Source organism: Castor canadensis, chromosome 6 (genome assembly GCF_047511655.1).
Source record: "Castor canadensis chromosome 6, mCasCan1.hap1v2, whole genome shotgun sequence".
NCBI classification, from domain to species: domain Eukaryota; kingdom Metazoa; phylum Chordata; class Mammalia; order Rodentia; family Castoridae; genus Castor; species Castor canadensis.
The window spans coordinates 143,855,065-143,880,518 of record NC_133391.1 but is presented as its reverse complement, the minus strand read 5'-3'; the positions used below and the strand labels follow the sequence as shown (position 1 = coordinate 143,880,518).

Below are 25,454 nucleotides of genomic sequence, written 5' to 3'. Positions count from 1 at the left end.
AAATACAGCAGATAGTAAAGCATGCTATTTTCCTAATACTTTTTTCTTAGGGTAACAGCTGCATGTTACAAACTTCACAAAAAATGAAAGAAACCAGTACTTTAAAGACAAATGAAAGAAAATAAAAGATTACCTCACAGACATTCTTCTGAAATTGTAATGCTTTACAATTTTCTGGATTTGGGATATCTGGGTAGAAAGTTTCTTTAATCCTTTAAATAAAGAATGATTAAGTAAGTTTAATAGCTGTTATTAACCAGATAACAAAGCTAGTAAGCCATCTGGTTTATTTTGATTTATGTTCATATAAATATTTTAATGAACATCAGAGATAAAAATAGAGTACCTTTAGCGTGTGCTCATTCACTAGAGTTTTCTATACCAGGTTCCAATTTGAAAACAGTAATTCTATTTCTAGAGCTACAATAACTTATTCACCTCATGAAAAGGAAAGCAGTAATTACAGTGGTGACTGTGCTATCATATCCCACATAAAATACAGACATTGTTTATACAACCAAAGTTTTCAGACTGCAAACTGGATTAAGCAGGACCAATTACTTAGGAAACATGGGAACATGTTTGCATATATAGTTCTCTCCTGCTCACCACAGAGTCTGGGTTAGAAAACAGCTGTGGTGCTGTGTATGTGCTTTACCACAGTGAGGAAAAACAGCAAAGGTGCTTAAAGGTGACAGTCATGTGTTGCAAGGATGTTGCTTGTTAAGAAAAAGAAAGACTATCAACCTTGAGCAAAAACTAAACACAAAAATGAGACCTATCTGTTCAGTGTCATATTTTTATACTTAGAGCTATTAATAATAATTTTATTATTTAAAAATCCTGTGAAATTAAGAGTTAACTTTGTTAATGTGAGTCTACCATGTGTAACTTTTAAATGTCCTTTTAAAAAATAACTCCATTTCTGGTAAACGGAGTTATGGTTACCAAATCGGTTATGCTGTAATTCTACAACTATTACTGCCTTGACTTAGAAGCCAGAATTGCTGGAATTCATTCTCCTCTGTCATGAACAATGGCACATTTAAGAAAGTGAGGCCCTTTCTTGTGCATGAACGAAGCCATTTGACCCACACCCAGCCCAGGGCAGCACACTACAGCTAAGTGCACAGTGCTCTCTTCTCTGAGCCCCTGACAGACAACCTTGCTTCACCTTAACTCCTGATCCTCTCCCCCACTTCACTCGGCCACACAACTCCTTCAATTTCAGAGACACAGAAGCCATTCTCTCTGTCTGGAATGTTCTTTCCCCTTTCCTCACCCTTTGGGACTCTCACAGAGCAGCCTTCCTGTTATCTTCCTCATGGCACAGGTTCGGTTCCCCTCCTTCCTGGTACTCACCCATCCTTTGGCAGGCACATGCTTACCAGATGCTTCTGGTTTACTATTCCTTGTCCTCACCTACTGTGCTGTAAGTCTGAAAGGACCACCTTTGCTTTTGCTTGCCATTATAACTGCCTTCATGTGGAAGGGGGCATTCAAACTTGATGGATAAATGAGTAAAAAACTAAAAAGACCAGATTTTCTAAACCAGTCACCTGGACAAGTGAGATCTTAATCATCTAATTACACGTAATCTTGTAGATATCTATTGTCATATTTTTGCTTATGTATGTGTATGTATGTGTGGATATATATATCTATACACACATGTATCTATTACAACTGCCATTACTTCAAATTATTAGTAAAATAGTGAAGGAAAATGTTTACTTCTACTCCTTATTAGCTTTAAAGACTTTAAATAAAATACATACCCTTGCCTAATATTAAAGTCAACATCTATATATATATTTACTAACTTGTACAACTGAAAAGACAAACTTACTTCCCAACACATAACTAAATAATCAAGCCCAAAAAACAAAACCATGCAGTACACACTGGTGTCATTACCATTCTCGCTTCCGATAGCAAAGGATACTTGTCACCACTCCAGCAATGACAGCTGCAGCCACTGGGATAAGGATGGCAATAATCAACCCCACAGCTGAAAAGAGAATGTGCCCAATACTAAAAATCATCATTTTAGTATTATGTATAGAATAAACTTAGATTAGAAGATATTTAAGTCATTATTTGAAGAAAAACATCTAACTACTCCAGGGACACTAAAAAACTATTAAAAACATAACCATCAAAGTAGCGTAATAATTTTATTCTAATACTTAAATTCTTCATAGATCCTCAATCTTGCCATGACTCACAGATAGGCCAGCTGTCTCTCTGTGTGTGAGAGAGTATGTGTAGTGTGTATGAGTGGGAGGAGTGTGTGAGTGTGATTATGTGTGTGGTGTGTGTGTTTGAGTGTGAGTGTGTGTGAGCGTGTCGAGTGTGTGTGGAGTGTGTGTGTGTGGAGTGAGTGTGTGTGTGTAGCGTGAGTGTGTACATGGATTGAGTGTGTGTGTGGAGGGGGGCATCCTGTGCATTACAGACGTTTAGCAGCACCCCTGGCCTGTAACAATTAGATTCCAGCAGCATCCCACAATTCTGCCACTCAAAGTTGTCACTAGACATTGTCAATGTCTCGGAGGGGGCAAAATCATCCTCATGGTTGTATACTTCAGAGCTATACATGAACTCCAACTCCCAAGGAGAGGATAAGCCAGTAATTTAAACAAAGGTTCTTAGATGCTGAAAGATAGTTTAGGCCATATTATTCTCTACTTCCATTTCAAATTTATAAATGTTACGCTTTACAAAATATTTAAAACGATAACTTCTTTCACTTTCCCCTAGACATAGTATAAATTACAGAACAGCTGTAAAATGAATTTAGAAAAATTCGCCATGCATTTAGACCTTTATATTTTGGGTGTACCCCTCAGTCATTAACTTCTTAGGCACTCATTTGGAAATAGTTTCAAATAACAGACAAGAACAAACATGAAACCATCTCATGGTCTTTTAGCACTGCCCTCTATCTGACATAAAAATGCAACAGAATGTAAAAATTTTTTTAAAAGGAGGGAAGGGTTCCTAAATAAACTAAAAGTCACAAGAAACACAATGCATGTAAGTGTGGAAGCATCTCAACAGCAGTAACAAACTTACAGTTTTCTTTTGTCACCACAAACATGCTCTTCTCTGGGCCCAGGCCACCATCTGTATAAGCTCTCAGGACCAAATGGTAACTTGTTTTACCTTGAAGATCAGCAATTCTCAGTGTCTTCTGGGATACGTCAGTAATATTCTTTACCTTGATGTCAGAACGACCTAGTTTTAAAATGAAGAATATCCTAACTCATCTTGACAGCCTTTTAAACACATGGCTATACATACCTGCCTATCATACCAACTGCCCTTTTAAGTGAGTCTGGCTTCTGATCAGCCCCAAACCAAAGATCTGGAGCCAGTCAGAGCCATGTTCAAGTTCTACCTCTGCCAGTCAGGAGCTATGTTTAAACTACCCAGAACTCCAGTTTCTCTAACTCTGAAAGAGAATATCACACTTGCTTCCTAGTGCTATGTGAAAATTTCAAACACATCCTGAAGAGTAATGCCTGGCATACAGAAGATTTTATTTTACTGATTAATAAAAATCACTTCCCTATCTATAATTAAGAGCAACCCAAATGCATTTGGGTAGATGCTACCTATGAGTTGGAAGCAAAGGCTGGATGGGGCAAGAGTGCAAATCAATATGAAGACTTCAAAACCGCTTAGCAAAAGGATCTGTGTTATGGAGATCTCAAATGAGAGACAACAGGGGAGTCTTTGAATCACTTTAAAAAGAAGTGTGAAGAATTGTTTAATTAAAAAAAAACTCTCAACCCAAATAATGCAAGGTAATAGTTTAAAGAATAGTATTAATTGGCTAGTAACAGAATGTAGTAGTTCCCTACCAGCCCCTCCCTCACCCCCTACAACTACTTCAAAGTTATGTTATCAAATTCTTTGGGTGTTTTCCTCCATATTTTTTAATTTTTTAATTAAAAAAAATGGAAGCTTATTTGGCTTATGACTCTGGAGGCTGGGAAGTTCTATCTCCGTATTTTGAAATAACAAACTTGGACTGCTGGTTTTCAGCTTTCCAATTTTAGACATTATCTACTGATGTCTAAAAAGGCTAGGTGAAGACTTAGCTCTTTTAAAGCCCTCGCCATACTGCTTATATAGAAACATCACAACACTGGTGAACTCAGTGTTCACATTAGGATCACGTAAATATGTGTTAGTGGTAAGAAAAAGTGCTTTGTATACCCCCCATCCCTTTTTTCTTCTTGTTATAATTGTTTTATCACCCATTTGCTTGATTTTCTATGAACCAATTCCTAATTCTTCCCACATCCTCCAATGAATACTTAGCACAATTTTCTATGTGGTCAAACAGAAGGAAATCCTAGTTCTGTACCTGTCCAGGTACCTCCCTGTGGTGGCCTCCTTCCCTGCCTCCTGCACTCATCAGGAACCTGTTCAGGCTGCTGCCCTGGAGGTCCCATTGCTCCTTTCTCTCCTGCTGCTTCCTGGGTCTTCCCCACTACTTCCCTCATTTCGAGGTACTCTTTCAGCAGCTTACTGAGAAAGGCAGCATGGCTCCAAGGAAGCAAACACTTGCAGCCTTCCATGTCTAGAAATTTCTCCATTCTACTCTCATACTGGTTGGTAGACTGACAGAGTGCAAAATTTTAGGTCCAAAAATCTTTCCTCACTATTTTGAAGTCACTGTTGGGGTATCTTCTAATATCCAAGTATTGCAGGGAAGTCTTTCACTATGCTTCCTCCTGATCTCTTGCATGTGACCACTTTTTCTCAGATTGTTTCTTATATATTAGGTATATGAAAATTCATGATGGCAAACCTTAGCATAGATCTTTTTCTAGTTATTTTACTGTGCACCTAATAGATCCATTTACCCAGGTCCCTCTGTTCTGGGACATTTCTTTCAATAAGCCCCCTCCATCCAACCCAGATTCACCATGCTGGAGGCCACTGGTCTCCAACATCTGATCTTGTAAGATGAATAGAACTACTTTTCAGTGATACCCACCTGCTCACTTAAGATTTCATCTTTCCCCTACTCTGCTGAGTCATTAACCTATGTCCATCTCAAAAGTTCTGAATTATTTTTTTGGGTATTGTCTTGCCTCTTGCGTTCTCCTTCTCCTTGTGGCGTTATGAATTTTTTTTTTTCCAACTTGGGTTACTAATCCATCACGTCTAACTGGAAATCCAGATGCTAGAATTTTAATCGGTTCAAGTGCAAAATTGCTCAGCATTTGAGGAAAATTATACTAAATTCTGCAGAATTTGGTATTTAGGATTTCCCTCTTCCACAGGCAACCCTGAAGGTTTGGAAACTGCAGAAGTCGGCAACCCGAGGAAGCTCAAAGTCCATGCAATGCTCTCAGAAGCCACTTGAACAATGCTCAGTAAGCATTGTTTTTCTTTATTCATCAGACAGGCATTAAATAATTAAAACGGCTTCTTTCCAAAGAGAGGTCACCAATGGAAACGAAAACCCTCCAAGTGAAAAGATGATCCACTTGTGTCAAATGTCTACCATCAAGAAACATCTGATTCCCAACAGAAATAAAATTTGTGGAAAACTCAGAAATCTCCCCAAATATTTCTGTAAATTGGAGAATTCTCTAAGGTCTTTAGTAATATACTCAACAACTGATGAGGACTGACTGTACTTTTTTAAATTTAATGAATAATCATATCCCGCTCAAACCAATTAAGTTCCCTAGCTCATTATGGCCATGGCTAAGGATGACACTGACCACGCTGTTGGCTTTTTGTCAGATTAGAATGATTTTGAAGCCATCCATTGGATTCTTGGGTTTTTCTCTTCATTATAAATACTAAAGAACTTTTTTTTAAAAGGTAAATTTTGTAATATTCTGTGTAATAGACCTAAAAGATTGCTATTACTCTATGGGACTTAAAATCAAAGGCTTCAAAATAAATGACAAATAATTTCTGAAAAAAAATCTTAAAAATCTCATATTTATAAAATGACCACATTTTCATTTCCCTACTTTTCAGACAGTTTTAGAAACCAGTATTAAATGACTCCGCAGCATTTTCTTCTTTTTTATGCTGTGGGTAATGAGAGCTTTATTTATTTATTTATTTATTTTTATTATTCATATGTGCATACAAGGCTTGGGTCATTTCTCCCCCTTGCCCCCACCCCCTCCCTTACCACCCACTCCGCCCCCTCCCTCTCCCCCCCACCCCCTTAATACCCAGCAGAAACTATTTTGCCCTTATTTCTAATTTTGTTGTAGAGAGAGTATAGACAACACTGTACTCATGCTAGGATTTACTCACCTGAGTCTAAACCCTGCATCTTAGTTGTGTCTCTCTCTCCTTTCTGAAAGTAAAATAAATACCCTCTTAAAAAGCCTCTGAGCTCTTCTACAGGAATATCTTCCCATTTTACTAATATTGAATCTGCAGATGTGTCTTCAACAGTAAAATTTGGTGCAACAATTGGAGCTGTAAAAAGAAGAAGTCAATTAACAAAGCTAAGTTTACCAATACAGAGCAAGACAGTAATGGCTTGTGAGATCTCTGGCTTGAGAAAAGCTAAACCTGGAATTAACTCTGTACTCTCCATTTAGTTATAAACACTCAGCGATAGTATCACAATGCTTATATACTAACAACCTTAGAGAGAAGTATTTCAGAAGGTAAGGTAGAACTTCCAACATAACTTTACACAAACACAAACTTGTACACACAAAAACTGGGCAAAATCTTTAAGAAAAGACTTATTCAAGTGGACTTCCTTTTTATTTCTCGTCTTTATTACTAGTCTTAAGTTTTTTAAACTGTATAAATGCAAAAGCAAAGATTTTTGACATCCTAGTTAAGATTAAATTTTCTCAATGACAATAATTAAACTGTAAAAGAACTAGATTAATCAAATAATTTTAAGTTTACCAAGCCAATTAGTTTATCTTCCTTGAAATAAACATCATAATTCACTCTATTTTCAAAATTCAATCTACTGTTTGTCAATTTACACTTTTTCCTGTTACTCAAACTCTAAAAAAATTTTTACCCATTTAACTTACCCAGTTCTTCTACATATCCAATTATGGAACGCAGTAATTGATAGCCTTGATTTCTGCACCCATACAGGAAAAAATTGTATCTTACACCAGGTCGAAACTGATCTATAGGAAGAACAAATTACTAAATTTTATATACATAAAACTAAGAATATCTACTTTAGAAATTTAAAATTTATAGCTTATTTTGAAATTTCCAAAGCTAATTTTGAACAGATGTTTTCTTATTACAAAAATACATTTCAAAATTGCTAAGTATTTAGAGTGAAAACTGACCAAAGATTGAACTTTCACTTCTATCATAATGAGAAGTTTAGCATTATGACATTGCTTTGAAGAGAAAATGGTGACCAAGGCTTGTGTTTTGTTGCATAAAATCAAGCAATGATGACTTCTTTCTCGATTCCATCAGTTAGTTCACTAACCCACACCAGGTCCACATCATGCCTCTCTAAACCCTTTTTCTTCCCTAGATGGTGTTGGAAAGAAGCCTTGTCTCCCCCTGCCCCAAGAAGAAGAATACTAAGAGCTCCACTCTACCTTGAAGCTTCAATGTTGAAGGAACTGGGCCTTCAAGTCTGTTCCTCTTTACAACACTGTCACTAAGTGTCCCTAAGTAAGTCACCTCCAAAAGACATGCAAGTATCTTAACTTCAACTTGTAAATGCCTTAAACGCCTTTGCAATGTGCAAAATGTGAGGGAAACAGAAATGTACCAATGTCTCTGACATGGAAAAGTTGGCAGACTTGTGGGAAGACACACAAACAATGCGAACTATAACACAGTGTGTTATACTGTACTAGAGGTGCATTTCAGATGCTATAAGACCTTAAATGATAGTCCACAGGCATCTGAGAGGATCAGAAAAAGATACCTACGTGGGCTTTGAAAAGGGAGTTGAAGAGTCAACTGGGAGCTCATCAGGAATGGTCCAGGAGAAGACAGTGCTTAAGGGGAAAATGGCATTTCATGTGCAGAATGCAATTTTTCTAGTGTGGTTAATACATTAGTTCTCCAATTGTGTGTCCATAGAATGACAGTGGTTCAAAGGCTCAAAACCTCTAAAAATCATATAACCCAAAGAGAAAGTGAATTGGCTCATCTCAAATGAAGCATTTTTCCCTAGGTGCTGTCTGTATGCTGGCAAATACTAGGTAAAAATATTAATGGAAAACTCAACTCAGCCAAATTTGTTTCGCTTTGTAACTTTTTTCTTTGGGGAAAGGCATGCATGAGGTTATGATTTGATTTTCCATTAGTAAATCTGCACTTTCATTTTATGTTAAAATTATGTGTTTTCAACATTCTATAGGGTTTTGCCACTTAAAATAAAAGCACCTGAGTGGGTGAGAGCATTAGGAACATGTGCTGAGGTCATAAAAGAAGATGGCTGGATGAGAAATGAGTAAGAGAAGCACCCACTGCACGCTGTGCTATTTCAGAAGCTCAGCAGTAAACAGACACACTTCCCAGTCTCTTGAAAGTTCGAGTGACCTTGCATTTGAATCCTGATGTCATTACCTACTAACCTTGTGGTCTCAGGCATGTTGCCTAGGCTCTCTGAGCCCTCATCTCCACAACCACTGTAGGGCCTCTGCCCATGCACATTGACATAGGCAGTTACCACAGCTGGCTCTTCCCTACCCTGTAAGTCTAGTCCTCCCAGATATTCTATCTGCATCCACATGCTCCATGCTACTGATTTTCATTATTATTCTGAAAAATAATAACTTTTTAAAAGCCTGATTATTCTGAAAGCCTGGGTAAGACCGAAGGGACTAGAACTGTATGGCGCTCAGGAAGACCCTCAAGTTTTCAGTTCTTCACAATTACCAATAATGTTGAACATGCATTCTTAGATGTAATCCATGTTGCTCTCTGATTACGTCTCAGAATATATTCCTCGACAAGAAATTCCCAGATTAAAGGATTTGAATCTTTTCATGTATATACTGTCACAAAGAACCCTCCAGAAAAGTTAAACCAATTCATACCTGACCAGTGCTAAAAGAGAATGATCACTCTGCTGCAGCCAGCCACACTTGTGTTGCCTTTAGAAAATATTTCTTAAGAACCCTGAGAGCAACAAGTTCATCTTACCAGATTCTATTATAGTCTCAGTGCTGTCTGAAGGGACTTTTTTCCAGTCCATGAGGCAGGGCTTAGGCCGAGATGAGTTACACCACTTAATCACATAGTCACAAGTCATGTTGGGATCATGATGCCAGGTGAGGAGGATCTTCTTTCCCATTCCAACAGCCTGCTCTACTTTGAGGTCATCTTTAACAGGAAAGGGGGATATGTTATTGGCATTAGAAACAGTAGTCTAAGGCACAAGATTCAAGAAAATGAACAGGAGTTATAAAAATTACTTTAATACATACCAATTATAAAACAGTGATCAAAAAGGTACATAAATGTGTAGCAAAGATTAGAAGTGTTGCTCTGCTTATTTTTATTGGAACAACTATAATAGCATTTATATGGACCCAGAAATTTACAAAGCAGCTCAAAATACAAAGGAAAAGCATCTAGGATCAGGTATTGGGACTGGCAGAGGGAGATCAAGAGCCAGAAAAAATGGGGCTGACGGAAAAAGCATGGCCCTGTGGGGTGAGGAACAGAGGAAGGAAGGAGGCTAGTAAACAACACAGGGGACAGTCTCAGCTCTTCCTCTCACCATCCACTCTGAACACAAACTCTATGAGAGCAGGCTAGCCTGCACAGAGTGTGCAGAATGGGCACACAACAAATATGAGGACAGAACAGATGAGTAGCCCCTTTTTCCTTCCAGGAAGCCTGCTACTCTATCACTGTGATGACCAGGGGGAATCTGCAGGGAAGCTGTGAGGTAGGAAGGCTAGTATGGGCAGAAGGGTCAGATCCACAGAGACCCATGAGATACTGAGGAGCAGGGACAAAGTCCAGGGCTGGAGGCAGGAATGGGCTGTGAAAGTTTGGTTTCCTATCCTTTCAGATCTGGGCCTAGGTGAGAAAGGGGGGGATGGGGCTGAAATGGCATGAGGAATCGGCCTGGGGCAGGGCAGTGTGGTCCAAAGAAAGAGAGATGTTTCCCACGGTAACAGGAGAAAAGAGTAATTTCTAAGACTGATTTATACTTAAGGGTTCAGTAAAAACCACAGAAACAGTTTCTGAGCAAATCTGCATTAATAAGGCAGCTACTACTGAACACAAGGCAACAGTCTGGCTTAGAATACTTTGGACATAAAACAGCTTTTTGGCTCAGTGTGATTACAAACCCACAATGTAAACCTAAGCAGAGGCTGCAGAGCCTCCAACTTGGGAAATTCCCAAGCTATGAGTGTTCTGGGGCTGTAGTCACTGTTTGAGCACCATAACCAGAGTAAGGTTAGCTCTGTAAATCACCTCCTTCTTAATGACAGGTAGAACAGGCAGAACTAGGGTCCTTGAGTAAAAGGACCCTAGTCCTTTGTGACAGCAGGCTCACACATCTTTCTTTTCTTGGCCAGCCCAAACGAAGAGCCATCAGCCTGCATATTCCCTACATCTGCCACACCACAGCCCTGGGTCCTTGCACTGCTATCTGGGCTCATGCTAGTGTTCTGTGAAACCGATTGTGTCTTTCCCATTCCTTCTTCTTAATTCTCCCATGGCCACTTCCTTGACAGAACAACAACAGCAACAACAATAAAAAAAACAGTTCAGTAATAAGAAATTAAGAACCTGTCCCGAGCAAAAGCTGAGAAGACACTGAGAGGATCCTAACTAAACCACTTTTCTTCCTCTTTAAGAGTGAATGTGTAAGAAGGTGCTCACACATTACAGCTGGACAGCATAAGAAGGGACAGGAAATGACTAAGAAGAAGAGTTAACTGGAAGAAGTAGAAGTGGCCATTTAAAATGCACGACTCAAAAACTAGTCCAGCTATTAGGGAAAAAGACCGGGAAGACTGGGAGGAGGGCAAGGGGAGGTAATAGAGGATAAAATGTGATCAAAGAATGTTATATGCACTATGAAAATGAAACCTGTTATATTGTACAATTAACAGATGCTAATAAAAAGCTGTGGTAGAAGCTAAAAAGGAATGCAATAGTCACTAGCAATAGGTAAAATTTAACGGAAAGCACTAATAGTTTTTAAATTATACCAGTTTTTTTCCCAAAGCCCATATTAAAGGTCTAATTTAGACTTTATGAAGACTTTATTATTTAAGAATTTCTTATTTTAAAAAGCCTGCCAACTAAAACAAGTACTATTTTCTGCCTGTTTGCAAAATAGCCTACCTGACAGCATAAACTTTAATAGTCTTGGGGTGATATCTGAAAATAGTATTTGACTAAACAGTTAAAATATTTCTTCCTAGTGGTACTGTCCTCAACAATAATCAACCATAACCATTATGTAACAGAGTAATTGGATAAGGCAATTACTTTATCAGTGCACATGCTTCAAGTCAATCCTAATGCCTGCTCTCTCTCAATGACTAGTAGACATTAATGTGCTCATTCCTCTCACTATACATAATGTAACATAACATCAACAGTTTTTACTTTAACTGCCCATCCATACATACGATTGTTTTTTTCCTCCTTCCTTCTTTCTTTCTTTTATTAGTGTATATTCTAAGTTGTCTTAAGTACTCACCATTTGGGATTTCCATACTAGCTATTTTAGAAGGTGGTGATGAGCCAACTGAATTTTTCGCCACCACACTGATAATGTAGTCATTTTTATCAAGTTGTATCTCTGCTTTGTGTTGAGGATCAAAGATCTCAGAAAGGGACTGTGTTTCTTCATCTGATGAACAGGATACATTATAGGAAAGTATTTTTCCATTAGCTTCATTAATGGGTAAAGGCTATGAAAAAACAGAAAAACAAATTCTGCTATTAAAAACTTGCAAAAAGCAGGGGGGAGAAATAAACCAAGCCTTGTATGCACATATGAATAATAAAAGAAAAATGAAAAAAAAAAAAAAACTTGCAAAAAGTAACTATGACTAGGCAAGGTCATAAATCTAAACTGGAGGCTTTGTTCACAATAACAAATTAACATCAGAAAAGGTGAAGCTGTCAACAATCTGAAATACAGAATTGAAATCCACTGAGACATGGACAGATCACAAAAGAGATACTGAAGAAAACTTGCTGTTAAATATTAAGAATAAGTAGACAGAAATTAAAAAATTAGCCAGGTGGCAGTGGCTATTTCCTGTAATCCTAGCTCCTCACAAAGCACAGATTAGGAAGATCGAGATTTGAAGCAAACGGTTCACAAGACCCAATCTTGAAAGAGCCCATCACAAACAAACAAACACACACACACACACACACACACACACACACACACACACACACACACACACACACAAGAAACCAAGGGCTGGTGGAGTGGCTCGAGGTGCAGGCTGTCAGTCCAAGCCCCATTACTGCAAAAAACAACAACAAAATTAAGTGTATACCAGTATCTATCGTCACAATTTCTAGAAACAAAATTTTAAGAAGTGGTTAAAAGCATTGCTCTACTTACCAATAAGCAAAAGAAAATATTAAAAATTACTGCACTGCTTTTTTTAAAAAAAAAATCATGTACTGTTTTCTCACTTTCAAGTAATACATGCCCATCACACAAAAAAATTAGAAAATACACAAATTGAAAGGAAACAAGCAAAACTCTCCCGTATTTTTAAAAATACTTTTGCATTTTGATGTCTCTTTCAAGTTGTTTTTCTAGGTGCAGGTTTTTTTTGTTTTTTAATTAATGGCACCAACATGACTTCGTTTTTCAAGACATATACCTAATCGTGTTAACACAATTATATAGGATTTAGTAGCTTTATATTTCATGATGCATTTTATCAGTAAACTTGATTATTCCTTAAACAAATGAAAATTAAGTTACTCAGACTTTTTCACAATACTAAAATAATATTTTGGCAAACATTAATGTGCCACATTTTTGTCTTTTTCAGTTAGGATTAATTCTTTAACATCAATTCCAAAAAGTGAACTTACTATATGAAAGAATTTTGAACTGCCAAACTTTTTTGTGTATACAGTAAAACTCCTTTTCAAAACAGCTGCCCCAATTTATATGGTGCTGTGTGAGACTTGATCCATTCATAGAAGAAAAATGTTGCCAACACTTGAGATTCTAACGTGTAGAATCCCAGTTTCTTATGAAAGTGAGGGAGAGGGAATTCATGAAACCTTCTAGTCCTTAGGACTTTACTCTTTACTCATAAATTCCAAGAAAAGAGTCTGAAAGCTGAGACAAGAGATTTTTGCTACAGTGACTGTGGTGAGAGGAGTGATGAGGAAACTGGGGTTTAGGAGCCAGATTAGGTTCTCAGCAATACTCAAGACTTAGCCAGTCTGGGATGGCTTGGCCCTGTGATAACCAAACACCACGTGTATGTGAAGCACTTGAGTGTAATAAAGTCATTTAAATATCTAAGGAAAAATCAGGTACTTACCTTCCAATAGATTATTAAATTTTTTCCATCAGAACTCCACTCTCTCCATGTATCTGGTCCTTTTGAAGGAACTAGGAAGGAGATTTACAAGTTAGAGTCTGAGGAGGCACACTGTATATTAGTGATAGAATACTGAGAGGGTGGCGCTTGGAATTTGGACTCTCAGTAAAATGTGAAGCAGTGCACTGGCTTCCATTTAGAAAATGAAGCAACAGAAAAGCTAAGCTTTGTATAAACAAAACACAAGGCCCCAGAAAGGAGGTGGAAATGACTCTCAAAGCCACCCGTGAGTATCCTTGGGACTTCTGTCCAACACCTCCCATCTCTCACTAGTAATGACAGGCCACAAACACTGGCTGGCTTACTGGCTTCTGTGGTCAGATGTGGCTTTTTATTGCTCCATTTGCTCCATTTCCAGGAAGGTTCAGTGGAACAACGAATCCTAAAAGTATATACAGTATATGGATTTAATTTGTCCACAGCAACGAGATAACTTGAATTTTCTACGCCTTTGATTGTGGCATTCCGCTATTTGGAAAATAAAATAAATGTAAATAGGAAAAAAAATACAAGAATTGAAAGAACACAAGCAAATATCACCCACATTTTTACCTTTAAAATACAACTGCATTCCGATACCTCTTTTCAAGTTGTAAGCGTATGTATGTGTAGAAGCCATGTGTACGTGAACACGTATGTGCGCCCTCCCCCCAGTTCTTGTAAGAAACCCTCCTATAATTGTAACTAAAGTCAGCCAAGTGCCCATGTGAGTTCGCATTTATGATACCAGAGCTCATCCACTACTGTATTTTAATTCTTACGCAAGTGCCAAGTCAATGCAATTATACTTTGGAATAGCAATATAATACTGGGATGTGTTTTTAATCCAAGTAAGAAGTAGTGGTTTTAATTAGTAAGGGCCAAATTATGCAGAGGATGATACACTTTTGATAATCAGCCAATGGCTAGTGATTATGTAATAAACTTTAACGTAACTTGGTTACTGGAGATGACCTTGAGGAGTAAGTGTGTTACTCAAATAGAATCTTCCCAGAGGCACCTACTGTTTTTGTGCATCTTTGTTACTATGTCACTTGGAACCTCTAGTGTGGTGCTACGCATGTAATAAGTAGCCCACAAATAACTAAACATTAAAATGAATAACACTAAAATGAAACAACTTTAAATCTGTCTCAGGAAAGGCTCTGAGCTCCCAACTGCTGCTGCTGCTTTGTGTGTGTGTGTGTGTGTGTGTGATATTGATGTCTGAACTTAGTGCCTACCACTTAAGCCACATTCCAGTCTATTTTTTGTGTTACTTTTTTTGATAGGGTCTCCTATTTTTGTCCAGGACAGCCTGGGACTGTGATCCTTCTATCTATGTCTTCTGCATAGCTGGAATTATAGATATGCATTGCTATGACTGACATGTTTATTAAGATGAGATCATGCTAACTTTCCAAGCTGAACTCAAACTGTGATCTTTTCCACCTCCTGAATAGCTGGGATTAGAAGCATGGGCCACTGTGCCCAACACATGCCCCCCCACCAAATGCTTTTTATGAAGAACTTTTTCAGGTTACATTTTGCACTTTTGACTGATTAGAAATCAGTAAATTCCAAATAAATATTTAAATTCAATATTATTTTAACCTTACTATAAATTATAAGATGATGTGTATATATCTACCTAAATATTTAAAATGTATTACTAACTCATGTTCTGACTTACAATTACCAATTAAAACTTACTTCTACTGTTGCACTTTGTAATTTACAAAATCACTTCTGCTACTGGTGCCAATTAGTGCATTAGCTGATGCTAAAGTTTACAGGAGAAACGATCTTCCATCACAGACCCACTGAGCACCAGCTATGCGCCAGATGCCATAAACTAGGTCTGGCACATCCTGAATCTCAACCGTTGAACTCACATGCTATAGCATCCACCTTTGTAACTGCGCTCAAATGCTAGACACAGTGATAGGGAATGCCTTTGTTGCTTCTTAGTAATCTCTGTAATTAATTACTTGAAAGCTTACACATATCAATTTACTTAATTTTTCCCCCAAACTAAGCATTTTATCCCAAATAATCAATAGGTTTATAGAAAAATTTTACTTACCAATTCTTGTTTTGAATTAGCTTTAATAATTTCAATTTGACACACAAGATTAATCTTTGCAAAATCGCCTGGCAAATGCCAAGAAAGAGCAATGGCTGATGAATTAATGTCCTTCACTTTCAATGAAGTAGGAGTATGGGGAGAAACTGTAAGCAGAATTATAAAGATTACTTCCTTTAAACACTTATTTAAAGGTGAAAAGCTGTCTCCTAATATGACAGATGTGAATTAGAAACAAACAGGAGATGATACCATTTCATTAATGTGATAAAGAATGTTCTGCCCCGGATATGTGGAATCCACAAAGCTCACTTTTGCTGCTGACAGCATGACAACAATTTTTAAGAATCAATCGCACAGAAGGTTCTTCATCTGGTGTTGGGAACAGCAAACGGTGGTGACATCACAGCCTCTATCTTTAAGGGACTCCTAACTTACATGGGAGTGACAGCGGAGAGGAGCCCATGTGCTAGATTCTAGCACAGATGTCAGCTGCCACAGGATCTAAGTGTGGCAGCTAAGGGAAGTCTTTAGTGGAGCTGGAAGTGAAGACAGGCTTCAATGCAAGAGTCAGACTAAGACTGGCCAAAAAGATGTAGAAGAGGAGATCAGGGTGGGGCTGTGGTAAGAACAAAGAAAGGTACAGTGTAGGGCACTGCCTGTCACACAGCTGATCCATTTGAATGGAGGGAACACTACAAGAATGGGGTGAAGACAAGTGTGAGCACTGCCGCTCAACTATAAAATGTAGCCTTTCTTTTTTTTGTTGTGCTGTATGGGGGTACATTGTGGTATTTACAAGAGTTCTTACAATATATTGAGTATATCATACTTAAGTTCACCCCCTCCATCATTCTCCATCATTCTCCTTTATCCCCTCTCCCCTTTGACCCTAGGAGAAATCAGAAAATAAAGATGACAGGAAGGAATAATGGATAAAAGTGACATTGCAAATACGGCAACAGGGCCGGGCACAGTGGTACACACTGTATCCCAGCTACTCAGGAGGCAAAGATCAAGAAGGTCCAGTATTAGACCAGCCTGGGCAAAGTAAGACTCCATCTCAACAAACAAGCCAGGTGTGGTGTTATACACCTGTAATCACAGCTACATAGGAGATAAAGGTAGGAAGATCATGGTCCCAGGCTGGGCCAGGCAAAAATGTGAGACCCTAGCTGAAAAATAACTAAAACAAAAAGAGTGAGAGATATGGTTCACTTGACAGAATGCTTGCCTAGTACGTATAAGGCCCTGGGTTCAAAGCCTTGTATAATCAATCAATCAATCAATCAATCAATAAACAAACAAATAAGGCAACAGGACCATAAGCCACTCACTTGCCAGGCAGAATGATAACATACCTGGTTTAAGCTCTCTCTCCCCTAACTATGGGTCTCTAAGATAACGTCTCTGTGCCATTAATCACTACTCACTGAGCCTAGCATGGAGTTAATGGATATGTACCAACCATGGGAAAAAATACCAAACAGATCCGTTGTATTTCATTTCTACTTTGAGCTATCAATTAATAAGGTTAGTAAAAATTCAGAAATCATCAGTATTAAAAAAAATGAAAATTTGGATGGCTCTCCAGGATATAGTTCCAAATGTCAACCTCAAAGTGTTACACACTGTATGATTTCATTTATCTAACACTCTCAATATGACAAGATGAAGAACAGTTAGCTGTTGCTATGGGACAGGGATGTGACAGAGAGAGACTGAAAAAGCAACAGGAGGAAGCTCTTCTGTAGTGTCAGCAGTTCCGTATCTTGATTGGGATGGTGGTTCCCTGAATCTTCATATGGATAAATTGCATAGAAACACACACACAAACAAATGCACATGAAACTGACCAAGATGAGTAGTCTAGTTCAGTTAGCTCAGTAGTGAGCTAACGGTATTATACCAGTGTCAATTTCCTGGTTGTGATGTTGTATAATTGTGTAAGGTGGAAAGCCAGAAGTGTTTGCAAAACTGTAATTCATTATTTTTGCAACAACCTGTGGGTAAAAATTTTAAAAAAATGAATGACACTTGTTGAAACTATTCTAGGAATGGGGAGGGGGAATAAAGGAGAATGAAGGAGGGAGTGAATTCAACTATGACATATTGTAAGAAATTTTGTAAATGCTACAATGAACTTCAGTACAACAACAATAATATAGTAAAAAATTGCCCAATAAATAAATAGAAGTTTTTAAGAACTGGGCAAAACATTCTTCAGAAATCAAGAACCATTAGATAAAGACACTGATATTTTATCTAAATAACTCATTCAAATTTTTGCTTAAATTCAGTTAAATGGTAAAACTCGAAATTATTTAGGGCAGCAAACACTACTTCACAGAAGCACTCTTGATGAACCACAAGGCACGTCACACTTCCATGGTTCTTTTAAAGACATCGGGGACCCCACAGCTCACCTCTCTCGGTCACATTGATGGACACTGTTGACTCTGATTGCCCCAGAGGATTTCGAGCATTCAGGGTAAAATTGTAAATGTCTTGACTTGGAAGAATTTGGAAGAGTAACTGGTAGCTTTCATTTGCAAATGTTTCAAGTCTTTTAAATGTAACGTACTTCCTTGAAAAACTGTGAATCAAAGACAAATAATTTCAAAATAGCAAGGATACACATTGCAGGAAAATGGGCAAATTTCTAATAATTATTTTTATGTGTTTGGTACTGAAGATTGAACCCAAGGCCTCTCCTTGCTAAGCAAGCACTCTACCACAACAATTGATCTTTATAAAAAGTTTGTATTTCTCATTGCAGACATATTAGATTATCAGAGAAGAAAACATATATGCTACAGAAAATAACAAGCCACCACCCAGAAACAGAGTGTTCCCATGTGAGGGTTCATTCCCCTCGTTTTTAAAAGAGGAGACACGAATGACATTGGATTTACCAGAAGCTGAAGTTTTTAAAGAATATACAACTTTCTGCAGCATATCCAGTTCCATGTGGAGTCAATAACAGGAATGAAACAGAACATTTCTCTAAGTCATTTAGCACGTCCTTCCAAAGTATTCACATTTGACATTCTTTCCTAGTAGCCATTACCTTTCAAATAAAGTGTAATTTGTGTTTCGTGGACCCACCAATCCTGTTGGCCTTCCTGGATTCCACGTACACACAATTTCCTTTAAATCGCGTGTCTCACAATTCAGTTTTTGGGGAATATCAGGTGGATCTAATGGAAAACAGAAAAAATGTGGTTATTTATAAAACTACATCTGAAAGATGTAGCTTTATAAAACATTGATAATGTTTTGTATAATTTTCTTAAAAAGAAATGATTTACTATTTTCACTTTACTTTTGACCAATGTAGAATTATTCTTTCTATAGCACGTTTTACCAGAGTTCATATCACATTAGAAATGATGGGTTAGCATATACAGAAAAGGGACTCTCTGCTTATTTGGAAATTCCCAAGAGCAGTCTGGCAAATCAATTATCATTTTTCTTAAACTCTATTTCAGAGTTTACCAAATCTCTCAAAGAAAACTGCTACAGGTAAAAGTATTCTCATCTATACATTGTGATTTGAAAAAAAAAAGTGCCAAACATATTAAAAATGAAAACTGTTCTGTCTTTGTTTGGGCAGGGCTCAAAAAAAAAAAAAAAAGGTTGGTGTGTGTGTGTGAAACCGTTACTGTGATAAATGAAAATGCTGCAATCTGACACTGATTATTACAAAGACTGATTTTTGTATAGTCACATTTAACCAAACATACAGAAACTGGTGTTTCCCAGTGTTTACACTTATCCAAACATCTTTCACTTCAATATCTTTCACTTCAGGTAGAAGTATTTTTTTAAAAAACGATTACATACTTTTTAAAAATGTTCTCCCATCCAAGCACTTAACAGGCCCGACCCTCCTTACTTTTGAGATCAGTCAAGATCAGATGTGTTCAGGGTGGTATGGCTGTAGACTTAAAAATATTCTAAAATAACTTTTTTCAAAAAAGCTGAATTTTTAAAACACTACTTAGTTTATTAACCAAAATAGGAAATTTTACATGCCCTCTCCAGAGATAAAAATAACAAAACATCATTCTTCAATGACATTTTAGGTAATATTTGAGAATGAATGAGGGTTTTTATCAAAGCTTAACAGTCGGATAATTAAAGGAACATTGACATACTTATTTCAAAAACTGTTTTAAACCTGTGGCTTAATTCCAACATTTTATTAAAAGTACGTACCAAAAATTTAGAATATAGTTATAATAATGATTATTTTAGGATTAAGATACTTAGAATCCAAATAATAATAATAAACCAAAAGAAACAGGAGTGATGGAAGAGGAAAAATTATGAGAGGACATTTGAAATGTACTGATTTTTTTTTTCAAAATTAACTTACTAGATAAGTAAGTTAGGTAAAAGCTAGAAACATATCATCTGTGTTTTTATACACCAGCAAATAGAAAATGCAAATTTAAAAACAAAGTTTAAAAAATTTTAAAAACCAGAAAACAATAAGCACTTGGGAATAAATTCATCAAAAGATATACAAGACCTCACCTCATTAAAATAACTGACTAAATGGAGGGCTACCATATTCATGGCTTGCAAGACACAATGGTGAAAGAGTGGAATTTCCTCAGTTCACCTACAGAGTTAATGTAATCCTAATGAAAACTGCAGGGGTTCTGATTGTGTATGTGAGTTTAGGAGGAAACTGACAAGATGATTCTAAAATTCTTTTCAATAATTGATGGGGTAATTAGATATCCATAAAGAAAAAAGAACTGAATCTCAATTCTTAGTTCACATCAAAAGCTGCTCTTGGAAGTTTCTCAAGAGCTCCTTTTTTTTTTTTTTGTGGTACTGGGGCTTGAACTCAGGGCCTGCACCTTGAGCCACTCCACCAGCTCTTTTTTGGTGATGGGTGTTTTCGAGAAAGGGTCTCGTGAACCATTTGCCCTGGCTGCCTTTGAACCACAATCCTCCTGATTGCTGCCTCCTGAGTCACTAGGATAACAGGGGTGAGCAATCAATACCAGGCCCCTGAAGAGCTCCTTCTGAAGAGAAATGCCACTGCTGTCCTGAACTGACAAATACCAAATGACATTTCAACTTCCATATGCTATAAATGAAGGTAAAATTATGAATTAAAGACTCAATCTAGTGCTATAATAAAAGATTAGAGCGCTGTCTGAAATAACAGAAATTCTCATTTTTTAAGTGTTCACTTTCTTTCATGCTCCTCAGCACACAGCATGCAACTTCTCTGCATACACCGCTGGCACTCACTTCCACCCCAGGATCATTTGTGACAAATGTGGCAAACGAATAAGATTCCATTAGGAAAGAAAATATAATTTTCTAAGCCTTGTATTTGTACTTAACGTAACTTTCACTTGAATTCCCAAATGAATTACAAGGAAGAGAAAAAGAGAATAATGTTACAGCTATCAAGCCAAGAAGTGCACCTACTCCTGGTCATTCCCTTGGGAGTGTATCAGCATCAGAATGTGATTCATCACAAGAACCATAAAAGAGTAAAAGAAAAACCACTAAGCAAGCAATCCAAAGAAATACCACAAAATCCACTCATTTTCCACACTTTATGCATGAAACCCTTAGAACAAACTCAGAGCCTTTGAATCCAGAATGCAGGGAGAAAGGAAGCCTGGCTGGATGAACCCATGAGAGGAGGCAGGAAAACTAAAATCAAAACTAACAACTCTAAACACGTAATTGTTTACGTGTTTACATCAAAACAAGCTGTACTAGCAGGGTGGTCCACCACAACTCTTAGAAACGTGGAATGTTAGGCTGCAGGAGTGGTCAGTTAATAGAGGTGCCTATGAATGGTAGAGCACAAGTTACATAGTGTGAGACCTCTCACCTATGCCCTCCTGTGCTCCTCAAGTTATTTAAAGTCAGAGAAGATGTATTATGCTATAGAAAGATTTTTGTGTAAAAGTCATGATAGGTAAATTTAGGTACTTAAAGAGGGTATAATTATGTGGGAAATTATGTAACTCCTAAGCAATGCAGAATTAAGAAATATTATATACTACAGACCCTTGAATCAATGAAGCTGTTAACTAAGAATTTAAACTACATTATCAGCCAGTAGATGTCTCAATCTAATTATAAAACCTACAAGTCATACAGACAGAGGAAACTAGGAAAGAAGCTTAGCACTCATTTTGAAACACACAAGAATTCTAGGGCCTTTGTGTATCAGTGGTATTAAACAACACAGAAATAAGAAACAGAATCACCTGAAGAAAAGAATCTAGGCTTTCAAGGATAACCAGGTTCAGAGAGGTTCTCTCTTAACCCTGTATACTTACATCCTGCAAAAACGACTGTCCCATACACGTTATCATCTGTCGTGAAAACCACGTTTGTTCCACTGTTTTCAGAAACAGAAATATTCTGGATCTTGATTGCAACGTTTTCCCCATCGAGGTGGATAAGGGGACAAACTGTTCTGCCAATCTGTGCTAGTATCACTTTGTCTCGACTTACACAGCAAAATGTTATGTCTGAGCCTGCAAGTATCACTTTATCCTGAGGAAAAGCCTTGGTCTGAGTACCAGGATTCCCTAGAAAGAACAAAAGGAATTATAAACACTTTAAAAAACTTTTCATAAAGCAGTCTCCATAATAAGATGTTTTCCTAACATGATTTTTAAAATAGCTCAGTAGAACCAAAACATATTGTTAGGTTTTTGGAATAATGCTGACCCAAATATAAATAAAGTATGCATATGAGGTTTCAAAAGAGCAAGTCACACTTCAGAAATAAAACTGTGTGTGGTTTCGTGTACTTAGGAAAGAGCTATGGTGGGGGATGGAACTGGATCAGAGGCCAATATCTAAGGTCACAGATTTATGTTTAAGTATTCTAAAGGCACATGGTGGTGCACACCTGTAATCCTAGCACTCAGGAGGCAGAGGTAGGAGAATCATGAGTTCGAGATCAGTTTTGGGTTACACAGAGAGACCATGCTTCAAAAAAACAAAAAGAAGCCTAAAGGCTGAAATTCAGCGGGTTTGTATATAAATGCACACCAAATACACCAGTCATTAAATAACTCCATTCCTTTGAAATTATTCTATGTATTTAGGGCAGATTTCTTACTTTCCATAGCCTAAATATATAGAAAGTAAGATTAAAAAGCAATCTTTCCTTAATCCCAACTCTGCAGACTAAAGCCATAACTTACCCCATACCCTCAAATAGTTTCTATCCCCCTATTCTTCAATGCTGTCTGACTTTAACCCCATTCTACTAAAACAGCTCACTGGCCTCATGCTCAAAAATTCAGTAATCTCTCTCTTTGATTTCCACAGCATCTGATATGTTGACTAAAGTCCTCCTTTTCAACTTCCTCCTCCTTTCCTGGGTACCATTAGTTCTAAGGCTACTGACCTTCCTTCAGTCCTACCCTTAGATACATGAGCATTTAAGGGACGTGTCTTTGGTCCCTATTCCTTTTCCCTAAGTCATGCTGACCTTCAGCATTTAACTACTTCACATTACATATATATTGATGATTCACCAACAGGTATCTCTAGCTGTAACTATTTACCTGGGTGCTAAACTGATATTTCCTACTGCCTTGGGGGTGCCCTGCTACTCAGACAGTTCACTGCCTCAAGCTCAACATGTTAAAAATGAAATTTTTCTTTCCTACCTACCTTGTTCACACATTTTGTCTCTGATCCCCAGCCACCCATCTGCCCAAACTAACAAGCTCTTTGACGCTGTGTCTCTCTTACCAAAGGCACCCAGTCACCAATTCTAATTCTGCCTCTCCAGTGTTTTCATACCTTTCCCCCCTTTCAGGTCTAAACCCAAGTCCCCAGATTATGTTTCCATAGTGTTTTGCTCAACTGCCACAGATTCTCCTTATTTTCTACCTGTTTCCAGCCCTTCCTTGCTCTGATCTAGTTCTCCATACTGTTACTAGAGTGTCTACCTACAATGATTACCAGATATTTTCAGGACCTCATTTTATAGTCAACAATTTCTTAGCCTCATCACCCTGCCAACATGCTACCTGCACTTGAGTTTTAGTTAATGGATAGCTGACTTGTGGCATGCTTGCAGATCCCTGTATTCTGTGAAGTAACTATGCAGCCTCCAGAAACGGGAAGCCACTTAAAAATATATAGAGATTTGGTCACATTTCCACCAACATACAACTTATACTTATTCTTCAATGGCTATTATAGTGAGTTTTATTTATCTAGTTTAAACCTCACTCTTAAGCAATGTAATTCATTCAAAACAAAAATTCTTTAAATATAAGCTTACAAGAAATGTTCTTCATTGGGCTCCAGTCACTCCACTCTCTGTGACCAGAGAAATGAAGGTACTCAATGTAGCACCTAATCCCCACATAGTGAGTGGCACACTCCAAGGGCATGTCTGAGGCCCAACTCCAGTGATGTACTGTATCTTTACCATTCAGAGTTGTGTTGTATGTCACCTAAAAATAAACACAAAACTTATTTCCAAGTAGTGACATGTTCTGCTTTCCTTTAAGATAAAAAGAAAAGTACAATAGACTGCACGTAATTATCCACTAAGTAAATGGCTGAAACTTTTTGTAAAAGTACCTTGGTTTTCTAAAAAGCCTAACAGAAAAAGCAGAGTGAGAATGATCATTATTCAATTATGTTCATCTATCAACATTAGGCCCTACTGTATTACTAAATAAGATGCAGACAGTCATCAAAAAATCCAATATAATACCTAAGAAAATATACTGCTGTCTAAATGATCTCCATTTAGACAAAAAATACTGGGTTTGTGTCTCTCAGAGGTGAAGTTAAAGGAGAGGGGTAGCATTTCATCAAAATAAATATTTTTAGATTACATTTGAGTTCATTACTACCTATGTACATTTTTAATATAAACATTCTATATTACACATTTTCTTTTAAAAAGAAAGTATTTACTTAAGTTTAATTTAAATGAAACCTAATAGTACTATAGAGTATTAATAATCTCAACTTTGAGGAATTTCAATCAAATTTTTATGATCTACTGAAAAATATCTTGGGAGTTCCAGTTAAAAGACAATAAATAAATGTATTTCCTTTTCTCTTACTCTTGAAATCCTTCTAAAACAAGAGGAAAAAGATTTTGTGGATTGGTGGTACTGGAGTTTGAACTCAGGGCCTCATGCTTGCTAGGCAGGCACTCTATCATATGAACCCCTCCACTAGTCTTAAACAAAACTTTTTAAAGACAGTGATATACAAGGACAAAGCAAAACAAACAAACAAAAAACACTACTAAAATTTTGGAAGTTGGAAAGCTGATGGATGATAACAATTGACTTATAACACCTAAGAAAACTGCATCTTAAGCCTCCGGTAAAAAAACCAGGCAACTACCTGGCTTCTATCATAGAACTGCCAAAGGGCTCAGGGAGTGCTTCACCACCTTCCCTTGGAAATGCAGGGAGAAAGTGGGCTCAAAACAAGAAGATGGCTAAAAGGTTGTTTCAAGACAATATTAGATGCCAGATCACCTGCCACACACTCCGCTACCGCAGGACTAGTCTTCTAGCAGAATACAGATTTGTGTTCTGGAAAAATAAAACAGAATACTTCTGGGTTGAGGGAACTCAGGGAAGAGTTAAGAATGGGAAATACCACACCAAAAATAGGGAGTGCTAAACTGGATCCTCTTCCCCTAGACTGTTCTCAGGATACTGGTGGCCAGATTTATACCCACCAGGCAGAAGTCTAAAGAACATGCCTGGGGCTTATGAACAGATCAAGACAAAATACTTAAAATAACTCCAACAAGGAGTTTGCCAACAAGACAG

General features: G+C 37.5%; 1 protein-coding gene across 3 annotated transcripts in view; it reads right to left on the bottom strand.

Moving 5' to 3' along the window:
• Positions 1-25,454, bottom strand: part of Lifr (LIF receptor subunit alpha) — a 105,993-nt gene that overhangs the window by 7,045 nt on the left and 73,494 nt on the right. For all 3 annotated transcript variants that reach the window (XM_074077573.1, XM_074077575.1, XM_074077574.1), the window contains exons 6-19: positions 23,930-24,104; positions 21,957-22,211; positions 18,701-18,830; positions 18,057-18,226; positions 15,631-15,776; positions 13,871-14,033; positions 13,506-13,576; positions 11,675-11,888; positions 9,148-9,327; positions 7,050-7,151; positions 6,301-6,468; positions 3,076-3,237; positions 1,918-2,011; positions 134-212 (exon numbers count right to left, since the gene is read on the bottom strand). In XM_074077573.1, the coding sequence (XP_073933674.1) occupies positions 134-212; positions 1,918-2,011; positions 3,076-3,237; positions 6,301-6,468; positions 7,050-7,151; positions 9,148-9,327; positions 11,675-11,888; positions 13,506-13,576; positions 13,871-14,033; positions 15,631-15,776; positions 18,057-18,226; positions 18,701-18,830; positions 21,957-22,211; positions 23,930-24,104 (2,109 nt within the window). The remainder of the gene's footprint in view (positions 1-133; positions 213-1,917; positions 2,012-3,075; positions 3,238-6,300; positions 6,469-7,049; positions 7,152-9,147; positions 9,328-11,674; positions 11,889-13,505; positions 13,577-13,870; positions 14,034-15,630; positions 15,777-18,056; positions 18,227-18,700; positions 18,831-21,956; positions 22,212-23,929; positions 24,105-25,454) is intronic.